Source organism: Gopherus evgoodei, chromosome 4 (assembly GCF_007399415.2).
Source record: "Gopherus evgoodei ecotype Sinaloan lineage chromosome 4, rGopEvg1_v1.p, whole genome shotgun sequence".
Lineage (NCBI taxonomy): Eukaryota > Metazoa > Chordata > Testudines > Testudinidae > Gopherus > Gopherus evgoodei.
In genome coordinates, this window is record NC_044325.1 from 129,643,891 (window position 1) to 129,659,261 (window position 15,371).

Sequence of the window (15,371 nt, forward strand, 5' to 3'; positions counted from 1 at the left end):
GAAGACTAAGCAACACTAGTAAGAGCAGCAAATGTTTTGTGCACCATCACTGGTGGCAAGAAGGAACTGAGGGTGGGGTATGCCAGTGGCGCCTCTTACACTGTGCCATGCAGGCGCCACTCCAATGAGTGCCAGAGCCTCTCTCCTACGGATACTGCTGAGGGAAAAACTTCCGGCACCAATGCATGTGGCGAGCACACACACCTAATGTGGAATGATATGAGTAAGCACTCGAAGAAGAACTAGCTCTTGTTTTCTCCATACCCTGTCCTTTCTTCACAAGGAGAGTGTCAGATTTATCAGACTTTAAAGCAGAAGCCTTAGCTAATGGGGCTTGTAATGCACTAGATCTCAAGCTAGGATTGCTTCTAGAGCCAGGCAGGTCTGAAGCTGGTCTCATGGATCTGTCCATTAGAAACAGCTGAAGACAGGTGTTCCTAGATCTCAATGTTCTCTTGGAAGTGGACATACAAACATTCTCAATGATTGTGAAATTCACTCAAGCAAAACAAACATCTTGTGTGCCCATCATTAACAGGCAGAGCATCCTCGAACAAGGGGAAGTATTTAAATCTGGAGGGCTTACCATTAGCTGTCCCCGTATCAGGGAAGGAAAATACATTTTCCTGGTGAAAGGAAACTTATCAGAATTTCACTAACAGTGCCAATAGGCAAACTACCTAATTAACTATACTAACTTAACTAACTGGGAAATAACTGAGAAGTGGGGACACATACACACACACTGTAAGAAAGACAGCACTGCCTAACAGAATGGACAATGAGCAGCTCTGCCTTGAAGATGGTGAGAGGAACCAAGTGGTGGTTGCCCTGCTCCACCTTTCTGTGCCCTTGGTGCAGGCTACAAAGTCACCCAGGGTATATGTATTATGATAGACCCAGGCCAATTGGGAACCCCGGAGCAGTAGAAGAGAAATATACTGGCCACTGGATAAGCAGTTTTCTGTTCCTTGAGTGACCAGAGCAGGGGCTGCTCCAGGCTAATGAGAACACCTGACTCCAATTAACCTGCTAAGAGTCAGGTGAGGCAGTTAAGCACCTGACTCTAATTAAGGTCCCTCTGATGCTATAAAAAGGCTCACTCCAGCCAGGCCAGGGGGAGCCAGAGGAGAGGAAGTGTGTGTGAGGAACTGGGAGTAAGAGATGTGCAAGAAGCTGAGAGTGAGTAGGTATACTGCTGGAGGACTGAGAAGTACAAGTGTTATCAGACATCAGGAGGAAGGTCTGGTGGTGAGGACAAAGAAGGTGTTGGGAGGAGGCCATGGGGAAGTAGCTCAGGGAGTTGTAGCTGTCACGCAACTGTACCAAGAGGCACTCTAGACAGTGCAGTCCATGGAGCCTTGGGCTGGGACCTGGAGTAGAGGGCAGGCCTGGGTTCCCCCCAAACCTCCCAACTCCTGATCAAACACAGGAGGAATTGACCTGAACTGTGGCTTCTACCAGAGGGGAAGGTCTCTGGACTGTTTCCTAACCCACAGGGTAAAACTGTGAGGCGAGCAAATCTGCCAATAAGCGCAGGACCCATCAAGGTAGAGGAGGAACTTTATCACAGTATGGTCATAATGGATGCTGCTGGTCGAAAGACTCCAAACTCAGGTGCATGTGCCCCATAAATAGGAATATGGACAAGCATTCAAAAGAGAACTTGTACTTGAACTAGGGCATCTCTCTTAAAAAAAAGACATCCAATCTAGATTTTAAAACTTCATGTGACAGATACTCTACCACATCTCTAAGTAAATTATTCCAGTGATTGTTTCACCTTACTGATAAACAAGTGCACCTTATTTCCAGTCTGAATTTGTCTAGCATCAGCTTCCAGCTATTGGATCTTGTTTTATCTTTTTCTGCTAGATTACAGAGCCATCTCCCTGTACAGGGAGATTTCTGATGATACTATGATCAAGTTGCCTCTTAAAATAATAGATAAAAGATAAATAGATTGAGCTACTTCAGCCTTTTATATTGCACAAGTTTTAAAGACCACAAATCGTAGCTGTAGCTCCATTCTGAATGCTTTTCCCCCTCCCAAGATCCTTTTTGAGTTTTGGACACCAGACCTGGACATTACATTTCAGTAATGATCTCACCAACACAGTACACAGAGACTATAACTCCTCCTTACTCAGTATTTCCTTTGTTTACACATCCAAAGATCGCATTAGCCCTCAGAGCCACAGCATTATGCTGGGAACTCATGTTCAACTGATTATCCACCATGACTCCTAAGTAATTTTCTGAGTTACAGCTTTCCAAAAGACAGGCTCTATTAATGTGTGTCCTATGAAAATGCATATTGTTTGACTGTACCCAGTTTACTAAGCAATCTGGGTCTCTCTGTAGGACTGACCTGTCGCTAACATTACCATTTCACCAGTCTGTCTCTTTACTAGCTATTTTATATTTTCATACAGATCATTGATAAAGATATTGAATAGTATTTGCCACAAAAAAGATCCCTGAGGGACCACACTAGAAACAACCCTAATGGCGACTCCTCATTAACAACTACTTTGAGATTTATCAGTTAGCCATTTTGCAATCTACTTAACATGTGATACGTTGACTGTGTATCAAGCTAACTCCTACATCTCTTGTGCATATATCTCCCTTCTCCTGCCTCATATACCCTGGGGAACCTTGCCATGGGCAGAGAGGAAAGGACTGCTGCTCCTTGGCATCTCTTTTCCTGCTCCCACTTCATAGTGTAATGGGCAGCCAGCAGGAGCAGAACAGACTAGAATTTGCTACTAGCTGCAGAGTTAGTGCAGCAAGTCAGCTTTCTGCCAGTACTGGGCTTCAGGGGAAAGAACCATACAGAGTGGCTGGAGCTGGTTTGTGGAAACTATGTGAAAGGGAGTTGGGCCTCCCCAGATATACCTAGTGATGACCTTGCAGACAGGATGATTTTAAATGCCTGGGAGGTGATTAGGTACAAGGTGACTGAGGCTATGTAAAAAGAGATGGAACCTGAATCTCTCCCTCCACCCAGACCTCCTCCCTTCTCTTTTCCCTCTACTAGCTCCAATACTCAGCCTCACTGTCTTCCTGCTCTGCAGTCCCTATCTTTCTATCCCTCTTTGGATGTACAAACTCTCCCCTCCCTTCTGTGTCTCCTAGGCTCTTTCCCTACATCCTGCAGTCTCTTATCCCAACTCTCCTGGGAACCCTCTTCTCTTCCCTCGAGTAATCCCCACTACTGTGTCCCTCTTTGTTGAAATCCCTCCATCACTACCCTGCAGGTCCTTCTCTTCTCTCTGTCTTCCCTGAAGTCACTCCCAACAGTTCTGGGATCCTCAGGGTCTTTCCCATCTCTCACTGGAGTCTCTCCCCAAATTACAAGGGGTTACCTCCTTGTCCCTATGGTATCCCCTTCCAACCCAGGGCCCCAGTCTTTGGTCTCTCTTCCTTTTTTCTCCTTCTCCCTTCAGATCTTCCATCTCCTTTGGTCTCTCTTTGACTTTAAACCTACTGAAGTCAATGTATCAACTCTCATCCCCTCTTCCATGATCACAGCCTTCCCCTTCCTTCCCCATTACTCTGCTTTCAGCCCACTGCACCCCTATCATCTGTCTTCCCCCACTGCTTGCAGGTCCTTATGCCCCTTGAGTGTCAGGTCCTTCTGCTCCCTTACCTCTGCCCTACCTCCCTTTGTTCCCCTCCATATGCTTCTTTGGCTCCCTTCCTCATGCTCCTCAGACTCCTCCTGCAGTTCTGCCCCTGGTGGACCCCTTCTCTGCGTCTGGTTCTCCCTGGTGATGTCTTCAGCAGACAGCAGTGGCAGAAATTGAGTGGAGACTGCTGCCTTGCAAGGGACACAGCCTCACAGCAGCCACTGCTGGCAGGATGGCAGAAGTGTCGAGATTTTCTCTCAACACCCTGTTCAGTGCTGGGAGCTCTAGCTGAGACAGCTATAAATAGCAGGTGAGAAGGCAGCACCCCTTAGTGCCTCCTCTGGGCAACAGGCCTGCTCTAAGCCAGCTTTACACCTTTCTTAAGCCTGAGTTGTCTGGGGGCCACTTCGGCTCCACTCAAGTTAAAGCAGCCCCAGGGATGTTCCAACTTGCACCAGCTAAAAAGCCTGATAGGAAACACTCAGACAGTACAGGATCAATGGAGTGCATCACACATCAGCCCCTTTCCATCATGCCCACTGCCTGCCTCAAAACACCCCCAATGCCCTTTGTCGAGGGAATCCTGCAGACTAGTTAAGCCCAGTCTAAAACTCCTTGCACTGCTCCATTGGCCCTACAAGTCTATATCACAGATAGGAAATCTCAGTCTATTTTCAATCTTTTTTATCATTCTTTGTCTGCTGAATAACTGTTTTCAAATTTGGACAGTTAATGAAGACTATTTCTGTGAAATACTTGCCTGTTTCAATCTCTCTCTTGCCTGTATAATTTTCTTCCTTAGCCACTTACAGCGAGCTGTGACAATGGCTGCATGTCCCCGGACTCGGTCTTCCTTCTGTCAGTAATGAGTGTGAAAGCACAATATGTTATAAGTAGACTCACAAATTGCATCATCCTGGAAGACAGTGGGAGTGGAGGGTCCTTCACCCCTTCCAGGTTTGGGTCCAGGGTATGATGATTTTACTTAAACTATTAGAACATACTGTGATAGCAAACAAAGGGACCATTAGTGTCTACTGTACACACGTGGGCAAAATTCCACCCTCTCTTCCTACAAAACACTAAGTAAAATTGGTTGAGGAAATTCTTTCATCATAAGCCCCGAGGAGAAGGGTGATGACTATGTTCAGTGACCATGGGATCTGTCGCCTTTAGTTATATGTGATGTTTAGAGTCTTTTTCTTTTCAAAATAAGAGTAACATTTGTTTGCTGCTGCTCTTAATATTTGGACCAATTTAACAGCATTCTGTGAATCCTCTGCAAAGGCTTTTATAGGAATGCAGTTTGTGGCCTTTTCAAGTGCTTTTAGCTTTCTGAAAAAGTTACTCTTGAGCTCAGATTTCTCATGCTTGTTCTTGGCCAAAAAGTGAAGTGCTTTTCTTTCATGTTTGGTCTTTGTTTTAATTATTGGAGAAGAAACAAAACTGTTTTTTCCATAATTAAAAAATCTGAAAAATGTTTTAATTTCATTAATTAAAAAATGGCTTTTAGGAAACTTGAGGCATGATACTGCAAACTGTTGACCATTATCTTTCAGAAGATATTCACTAGCTTGGAAGTTGGAGTTCTTAAATATCACTTTTCACAATATAGCTACAGTTATCATATCTATCTTAGATTATTACATAGCACTTTCTCTCTCAAAATGGCTCAGTGGGATTCCATATTTGTGTCTCAATGACTTACAGATTCTAAGTTTACAGGTTCTCTTCTCCTGACAGTCTGCAAATTTACCGGAATACTGTACACTTCCTGAAGCAGAATCACATTATCTTCCCCATTGATGACCCCTTGTGCTCTAGTTTTCTGGGTTGGCTGGCATAGCCACTGTACAGTTATTTCTTTTTCAACAAATATGCTGTGAATATGCAAATATCTCTTCTGTGCTGATCACTGTGGCTATGTCTACATTGCACACCACTTTCGGCAGTGTGTAGTGTACACATAGCTACATGCCGCAGTGAAAAGCACACCGCATCCACTCTGTGATGTGTAGCTAAACGTATCAGTGAAAGGCTCTGGCAGGGGCAAGGCAGCGGAGAAAGGCTCAGCCTCTTCCCACTACCTCTCCTTTGCCAGAGCCTTTTCCTGCTACTGGAGCCTTTGTCATGGCCAGGTTGTGGGCAGCCAGACCGCAATCATGAGACAGGAGGCAAGAGTTTGCTGGGCCAGGATACTGTGAGGTCAGAAGCAGGAGACAAAATGGAGATCAGAAACCCATGTCAGGAACCAGACTCAGGCTGGGTCAGAATACCCGGGGGATCAGAGGCAGGAGACAAACTGGAGGAAGGGAATCACAAGTCAGATGACAGGACGGATCAGGATGCCAGGAAATCAGACTAGGGAAACAGGATCGGATAGCAGGTAGCTGGAATGGGTAGCAGAGCAGGAAGCACAAGGCGCACAGTCCAGAATAGGGTGCATCCCAGTTCTTCGGACAGCTTCCTGTTCCTGCTTCTGGTTTAAGTAGTACCAATCATCCACTCTGGGACTCCACCAATCAGGCCGCAAGGGCAGAGCCTCACACTGTGGCTGGGCTTTGAGTCCCAGATAAGCTATTACTAGCCAGCTGCCAGATGGAAGGTTGGAGCATGGCTGCTCCCATGGATCTTGCAGGCTTGAGTTTGAGACCTGCGGGTCATAACAGCCTTTCCCTGTGGCAAGGAAGTGTTGCATAAGCAGGGAGCTGCCAGAGTCCTTCCCTGTGGTGGGGGAAGGGCTCCAGTAGCAGGGAGCTACTTCACCTAATGCCTCCCCCTGTTGGAGCCTTACCCTGCTGCTGGACTCCTAGCAGTGGGACACTACACTGCTAAAAACTGCATTGTAGATAGGGAGGCACAGCTTGGATTAGTAAAGTACCATCTAGGTATGTCTTTACTCTACTCACCAGCTACACTTCTATTTAGACCCATGCTGGGGTGTGGGGGATGCTACATGGGTATGTGCACTACACGTCACCGAAGGAAAAATGCGGTGTGGATGCACCCTTTCAGAGACAGGTTATCGGATTACATGGACCACCAATCTAATCTAAAATGGCAATTCTTATGTTCCCATGGCCTCATCTCATTCTGAACTAAATACAGAACTCATCTCTTTGACCTGGCTTTCCCTCAGTAAGTTCTCTCTCTCCTCGTTTTTACATACACACATACACACAACAAGCTAATTCTCTAAAGGCTGGAAAGGAAGCCAAAAGATGGACTGATTATTATTTATTTTTTAATACTAGGGTGTAGGCCACAAGGTACTGCTAATATAACATAACTAGAGTACATGGTACAACACTACATTGGCTCCAATTGTTCCTCTCTAGCACAACCCAGAGAGTTGAGATGAAAACTGCTCCTCTTCCCCAGCAGGGAACCATACCATCTCCCCCTCTCTTCAGAAAGTGAGATATCCTGGGCTTGTCTGTCAGCAATATGATGACCCCAACTTTAGATCTACTCTCCACTGAGGAAACCACTGCCACTACTGAGATGTCAGAGTACTTACAAGAGGTCAGCTCTTGGATGAAGAGCAGCTGGAACAAACACAACCCAGGCAAGCCTGAAATGATGCTGGTAAAAAGGGGGAACTGCTTTGAAGAACTAGCCTGGACAATGATCTTTCCCATCCATTGAAAGCATATGGGGAAAGACTGTTGCTTACTTGTACTGTAACTTGTTCTTCAAGATGTGGGTGCAGACATGTATTCCACACAAGTGTGCGCACACCCAGTTCACTGAAGCTGGAGAATTCTGCCTAGCAGTATATGGGGGGAACAGATGTTCATGCCCTGTGGCTCTATCTCCTCCCTTGGCTATATAAGGGCAGCGTCACCCTGACCACCCTCAGTTCCTTTGCACCAAACATCAAAAATAGAGACCTCAATACAGAGGGGATGGAGAGTGGTCCAAGGAATACACATCTGCAGCCACTGTGATGCTCTGTACTTGGGGGAACACCCAGCACCCCCATGTTCATCCTTGTAAAATGATTATGTGGTATCTAATGCAAAGTTTGTCATGTTGGGTATCTTCAGAAGGCTCGATGCACTGAGCATTGTTGTTATAGTGATGTTATAGTAATTGTTGTTACAATAATGTTATAGGTTATAATTTCATGTGTATATAGTTATGAGGCTGAAAATGTGTCTTCATGGCTTAAAATAAGCCTAGGCAAAAATTCTCCAAGAGCAGAGTGGCAGTTAACACCTCATCAGGGCATGTATGGGACAAAACCAGCCCAGCCTCACAGGAACAAAGGATGTAGGCTTAGGCAAATAAAAAAAAGGATCTGTTGGACTCTTGAGTGAGTCACTGCCCTTTCTTTGGTCAGTTTGTGACTGCAATGAGGTAATGCTGACTCTGGGAGGGCAAAGCCAAGGAGGAAGAAAGGACATGATAAAAGGGAGAGATGTTTGCCATGCTCCTGGCTCTCTCTTCTGCCTCCATCTACAGACATCACCACCAAGTGACTGAAGCGCTGATCAAAGGGGAGAGCCTGGCTGAAGGGAAACCAGGAAGCCTGTGGTGAGATGCATCTATGTTTGTAAGATCACTTAAAGTGTTAAGATCAGCTTAAAATGCGTTTTGCTTTTATTTCATTTGACTAAATTTGACTTATGCTTTGATTTATAAACACTTAACATCTATCTTTATAGTTAATAAATCTGTTTGTTTATTCTACCTGAAGCAGCATGTTTGGTTTGAAGCATGTCAGAGAGTCCCCTTGGGATAACAAGCCTGGTACACATCAATTTCTTTGTTAAATTGACGAACTCATATAAGCTTGCAGCGTCCAGTGGGCATAACTGGACACTGCAAGATGGAAGCTCCTAGGGTTGTGTCTGGACCAGAGATATTGGCTACTGTCATTTGGTTGCACAATCCAAGGAGCAGCTTACATGCTAGAGGCTGGCTGGTAAGGCTGGCTCCCAGAGTCAAGGATTGGAGTGACCTAGCAGATCACCGATCCAGATAACACTAGAGGGGAACGTCATACCCACATCTTGAAGAACAAGAGTTAAAATACAGGTAAGTACCTATCTTTCCTTCTTTCCTTCTTCAAGTGGCTGCAGATGTGTATTCCACTTAGATGACTCACAAGCAGTATTCGTAGGAAGTGGGGCTTAGAGACTTCTTGAACAATGTCTGCAGGACTGCCTTCCCAAAGTTTGTCTCTGACCTAGACACAATAGTAATCACATAGTGCCTGGTTAAATGTATGTATAAAAGACCAGGTAACAACCCTGCAAATGTCCAATACTGAAAACTGAGGAATGCTAATGATGTTGCTTGGACCTCATTGAAAGAGCCTGCAATCTCTGTGGAGGTATTGCAGGAAGTTATTCATCTGGAAATCATTTGCACCGAGACTGCCTGATCCTTCATTCGATCTGCTAGGAGACAAACAGGCGATGCTCGAAAAGGCGTAGTTCTGTCCAGGTCGAACACCCAGCACTGTCTCACATCCAATATGGGAAGTCACTGTTCATTCGCATTCAACTGCAGTTCAGCAAAGAACACTGGTAAATAAACTATTAGTGGTTTGAGCACTGGCCTGCTAAACCCAGGGTTATGATTTCAATCCTTAGGGGGCCACTTAGATATCTGGGGTAAAAATCAGTACTTGGTCCTGCTAGTGAAGGCAGGGGGCTGAACTCAATGACTTTTCAGGGTCCCTTCCAGTTCTGTGAGATAGGTATATCTCCATATATTATTAATTAGCTGGTTCAGGTGAAACTGTGAAAACCCTTTTGGCAAAAATTTTGGATATGGCTGCAGAGCCACTTTGTCTTTGAAAACGTGCACATGCAGAGACTCTGCCATTAAGCCTGTAGCTCACATACTCTTCTTGCAGATGTTATTGTCACAAGGTAGACTATACTGCTGAGTTAGTTGGTTGGGATAAAGAGGAAGAGATATGGGAGGCTGAACCAATACACTGAGTAGGTTGGAGAACCAACATTGCCTCAGCCAAGCTGAGGCAATGACAATCATTTTGAACTGATCCAACTTCAGCTTGTGGGATCACTGGGACCAGAGCCTGTAGGATCACTGGGATCACAGCCAATCCTCAACTGAGGCGGAAGGTATCGGTTAAGGAGCCTGGACTTAAACCCATTCAAGAGCAAAACTGATGGTACTTCTTGTTGTGTCTCATTGAAAACAAGTTGATAGCCAGGATGCCCCATTCTGTGAAGATGGACCTCAGCACCCTGGATTTCAGAGACAACTTGTGATCCTGGGAGAAATTCCTGCTGAGGTGATTTCCCAAATGAATCTGGACCACAGAATAAGTGAGCTGCTGAGGGAATGATGCTCTCCCTGATGCAGAAATGCCATAAATGTATTGCCTCCTGATGTAGCTGGTTGGAGCAGGCTCCTCCCTACTTGTGCACATAATACCTTGCAGTCAGATTGTTGGTGAGCATATGGATTGCTGTGCCCTAATGTGATCCTATTACAACCATAAGCCTTGAACTTTCAATGCTCCCAAATGCACTCCCCAACTTATTGTAGAGGAATCAATGACTACTCTTCTAGCCAGTGGAGAATAGGTAAAGCTAACACCCTGGCACACATTGTTCTGTTCACCACTGTAATGCGTCTACTATCTCTGGAGACACTTGAACAAGCCTGTCCAATGACTGGCAACTTAGGCAACAGATAAACCTCAACCATGTCTGAAAAGGACAAGTTGCAGTCTTGCTTCAAACATTTGCATGGGAGAAAGGCCCTCAAACTTGTAGAGTCCCAATGAACTTGATTTTTTAGTTGGATTCAAGGTCAACATTGGTATGTTCAAAATCAATCCCAATCAATTGAAGTGGTCCAATGTGACCTGAACATGACTGAAGACTTGTTCCTTGGATCTGCCTCTCACCAGCCAATTGTCTAAATACAATAAGATGTGAACTCCAAAAGACTGCTGTCATCGTCATTTGGTAAAGATGTAAGGGGCTGATGACAGGCTAAAGAATAGAACCATATACTGACAGTGTTGACCAGTAAAGAGAAATCTGCTGAACTTGTTGTGGCCTGGAAAGATAGCCACTTGAAAATAATCATCCCAGAGATCGAAAGCAGCAAATCACTCATCGCAATTCAGTGCGGGAAGAACAGTAGCAAAGGTAACCACATTAAATTTGATGTATTTGATGTACGTGGTGAAATGGCGGAGATTGGACTTGGGGATCAGGAAGTACCAGCAGAAGAAATTCTTTCCAACAAACCTCCTGTAGAGTACCCAGAGCACAGAGTTTGGACCTACTGCAAAAATAGTGACTTATGAAAGGGGTCCCTGAAAAGGGATGCGATAGAGAGGTGGGAGGGTGGTGATGGACAGAAATTGCATGGCATCACCTGATCCTACAGTTCTTAGGACCAATCTTTCTAACATTATTGCTTCCTAAACACTGTAGAAGCAAGACAGCCTGTCCTTGAATCAATGGGGATGGGATGTTCACAAGTGTTCTGCTGCTATGTAACCCATAGAGCTAATGTTAGTATTTATTTTATTTAGCAGAAACACAAGGAACCTATAGGCCTGTCTCTTGTAAGACACTTGCTTCAGCAGTTAGCATAAGATTTGAGGCCTATGAAATTTGGCACAGATAAATGGTCACCCCTAAGTTTTGGAGAATTGGGAATATTTAAGGGAGAAGTTTGTACATAACAATGCCAGGAAGTCACAGGACTATGAACTAACACCAGATTTTGGATTTTTTAGGATAGGAACATCTGCAGATGTCTGACCACAGGAGTGCCAAGGCAATGAACTGACATCTATGATAATAAGTTGAGATTGTTAATATACTAACATACAGGAGCAAGGCAACCCAACTTTAGTAGGATGAGGAAATACAAATAATAAAGAGGGGAGAAACCCCTACTGAATATACATTAGGCTTACTGGCATCAGCAAACATATCATAAAAATTGTATTCCAGTCTGTGTGCTTGAGGAGGAAACAGGGCCCAGGGCCGGCTCCAGGCACCAGCGGAGGAAGCACGTGCCTGGGGTGGCACATGCTAAGGGGCGGCATTCCATCCATTCTTGGGGCGGCACAGTAAGGGTGGCCTTTTTTTTTTTGCTTCAGCAGTTCAGGCGCTTGGGGCAGCAAAAATGGTAAAGCCGGCCCTGGGAGGGAAAGATGTAACCCTTGGGAGGTTCCAGGATGATGGCCACTGGCGATGGTGATGAGAAAGATGATTATGATGAAGAAGATAACGGCTAAGATTTCAGGTTGTGCTGCAAGGGATGGTGTAAGTATGTGGATGTTTAGATGTACATTCTGTATCTCTACCTACCTTGCTGGGTAAGAGTGTTTGTGACTTGCTAAATGTATTAATAAAGCTATGGTAAATACACAAAGGTTCCTAAAGTGTGACCATGCACACTGGGGTTCCCACTGAACAGTGATTTTAATAATACTGGGCCTGATCTTGAGAAAAGAACCTGTCAAACCTCAAAGTGATAACTGGGAATTCTTAAGTAATCAATATAATTAATACACAGTCATAGATTAGGTAACAGCCCTTGAAAAGCAAGTCAAACAGATTGCCTGCCCAAAGGTAGAGGACAGGCTGGTTGGATAAAATTAGATCCAGATCTTCTCTTTCTGGAATAATCTTGATGATGCGGCTGATAAGGTGTCTGTCTGAAGTGACCTTATGGGCCCTTTAATGCCTGCTGGCTGTCAGGTCAATCACAGGCAGCCTGCGTTCACTGGTCAGCTGCTAAATTGCAGTTAGGAGATGAGTTGGACATGAGCCAGGTCAGAATGCCAGGAAGTCAGAGTCAGGAACCAACCTGCAGGCAGACTGCAGGATCAAGGTCAAGCTGGGTCAGAATATCAGAAAGTCGGAGTCAGGCACAATTTGCAGATGGCAGGTGAATAGCAAAGTTGGGGTTAGAAACACAGAATCATAGAACCATAGGGTTAGAAGGACACACAAAGATTATCTGTAATCCCTACCAAGATGCAGGATATACGGCGTCTAAACCATCCAAGCTATCCAGCCTCTTTTTGAAAACCTCCAGTGAAGGAGATTCCACAACCTCCCTAGGCAGTCTGTTCCATTGTCCTAACTGTTCTGAGAGGTAGGAAAAGAGGTAAAAGAAAGCTGGTACGCACCGGTATGGCACCTCAGTTTCCCCAGGTGGCAATTTAAAGGGCCTGGAGCTCCCAGCAGCAGCTAGAGCCCTTTAAATTGCCACCAGACCTCTGTTGCCTCAGGCCCTTTAAATAGCCATTGGAGCCCAGCTGCTGCTGCTACCCCAGAGCTCCAGTGGCTATTTAAAAGGCCCGGGGTGGTAGAGGCAGGGGAGCCCTGGGCCCTTTAAATAGCCCCTGGAGCCCTGAGGTAGCAGTGGCAGCTGGGGCACCGGCACCGGTTTAAAGGGCCCAGGGTGGTAGTGGCGGCCGAGCCCTGGGCCCTTTAAACTCCTGCCGGAGCCCCTTTCCGGTACAGGTTGGGCCGGAACTGGCTCTGACCCCCGCATCCCTGCCCCTTCCGCCCAAGGCCCTGCCCCTTCTGGGGACCAGAGCCGGCCCCAGCCCAGCCCCTACTTTCACCCCTGGGTAGGAAGTTTTCCCTGAGATTCAATCTAAATCCACTATGCTCTAGTTTGAACCCATTGCCTCTTGTCCTGCTGTCTATGGCAAGAAAGAATAATTTTTCTCTATCTTTTTAACGGCAGTATTTGAAGACTGCTATGATGTCTCCCCTCAATCTACTCTTTTCCAAACTAAACATGCCCAGTTCCTTCAGCCTTTGCTCCTATGGCTTGCATTTCTTTCCTTTGATCAATCTTGTTGATTGCCTCTGGGTCCTTTCCAGTTTCTCTACATCCTTTCTGTGCAGTGGTGAACTAAATTGGGCACAGTACTCCAGCTGAGGCCTAATCAGTCCCAAGTAGAGAGATACTATCACTTCCCAGGACTTGTATGCTATGCCTCTGTTAATGCAACAGTGCATTTATTTTTTTTGCAACAGTGTTGTGATGTATATGTTTTTTAAAACACTATAGGTCATATGGGTCTAGTATAAATGCTGTATGTTTGACATGAGCATGTGAATTGTGTGCTGGCAGCTAAAGCAAGAATTCAAGGATATGAGTGATCAAGAAATGTCTGTGCGAAAACAAATTTTAAGTCCATGGGGAATATGAAGAATTAGTAGAGAAGGGAATAACACCAGATGTGCAGTTATGCAAGAACTGGCGGAAATGCAACGTCTTAGATTATGGTGGCCTGCCCAGAAATGTTTGTCTGGAGTGAGAGGTGAAAGGCTTCATAAACAGAAACAAAGTTGATGACGTGACAAACTGGTCTATAAATAATTGCCTAACATATCTGAAATTTGGAGTCAGACATCGATCCAGAACTCTGAAAAAGAAGAGATTTGTAACGCCAGCTCCCCACACCTTGTGATCGGACTGAATTTTGACTGGTCATTGGGATTTCATTCTGACCTATGTAGAACTCTGGTGTAGTATGAAGCGAGCGTGAATGTGGAGTGAGTGGGGTTTATATTGTAATAAATAAAAAATGCATTTAGAGTATTCTATACCAACACTGTGTCCGGTATCTGCCTGCTCCCCAATCCCATAGGGAGACCTCTATCAGACTCTTACAACAGCATTGCATTGTTGACTCATGTTGAGCTTGTGATCCATGATAAATCCCAGGTCCTTCCTAGCAGTACTGCTGCCAAGCTAGTTATCTCCCACTCTGTATTTGTCCGTTTGATTTTTCTTCCCTAAGTGTAGCACCTTACATTTGTCTTTGTTGAATTTCATTTAGTTGTCTAGCCCAGTTCTCCAATTTATCAAGATCCCTTTGAATTTTATTCTATCCTCCAAAGTTTTTGCAATCCCCCCACTAGCATTGTGTCATCTGCACATGTGATTAGTATGCTCTACATCCAGATCATTAATAAGGGTGTTAAACACTGAAGCCAGAACAGATCCCAGTGGAACCTCACTTGAGTCCACTTTCTAATCTAACATCATTCCATCAATAGTTTCTCTTTGTTTGCAATTGTTTAACCAGTTATGTATCCACTTAATGGTAGCCTGCATTTCTGCAGCTTACCCATCAGAATGTTATGTGGGACTGTATAATAAACCTTGCTGAAGTCCAGGTATATTATGTCCATTGCAATCCCACTATCCACCAAGCCAGTTACCTCATCAAAAGAAGAAAATGAAGCTGATTTGACATGATTTGTTCTTAATAAATTCAGGCTGGCTGCTAGTGATCACCCTTTCATCCTCCAGGTATTTGCAAACTGAATGTGGGTCAGCTGGGTTAGGATATCAGGAAGTTGGGGTCAGGTGTCAGGTCACAGACAGCTATCAAATTGCAAAGTTGTGGACAAACCACGGTGCGAAGCCAGAGTTTAGGGTGTACAACAAACAGGGTCTGGAATGGAAACAGATAGGCAGTCTGCATTGTTGCTCAGACAGCTACTCATGATGGGTTCCTAGTTTAAATACTAGCATCAGCCAACGAGTGGGCTGAGGGGCTGCCACATAGGCCCTGCTGGACAGTACTTCCTGCCAAGCCTAACTTCACAGGGTCCTCCAGTGGAAACCCAACCTAAGCTTCAAGTGGTGATGTAGAACCCTCGTGGTCACGTGGTCTAGTCCTGGAGGGTTGTACACTGGAAAAAGATTCACTGTCTGTAACTATATAACTGTTACCATGCCTGACAAAGT

At 45.1% G+C, this 15,371-nt stretch overlaps 1 protein-coding gene across 12 annotated transcripts in view; it reads right to left on the bottom strand.

Annotated features, from left to right (window-relative positions):
• The window catches only part of LZTR1 (leucine zipper like transcription regulator 1), a 277,591-nt gene that overhangs the window by 72,704 nt on the left and 189,516 nt on the right, over positions 1-15,371 (bottom strand). For 11 of the 12 annotated variants that reach the window (XR_004000204.1, XM_030561051.1, XM_030561054.1 and 8 more), the window contains one exon: positions 4,396-4,491. The exons of the other annotated variant lie outside the window; for it this stretch is intronic. Coding sequence is in view for 10 of the 11 variants with exons in the window: in XM_030561051.1 (XP_030416911.1) it covers positions 4,396-4,491 (96 nt within the window). In the remaining variant the exon portion in view is untranslated. The remainder of the gene's footprint in view (positions 1-4,395; positions 4,492-15,371) is intronic. 12 annotated transcript variants of the gene reach the window in all.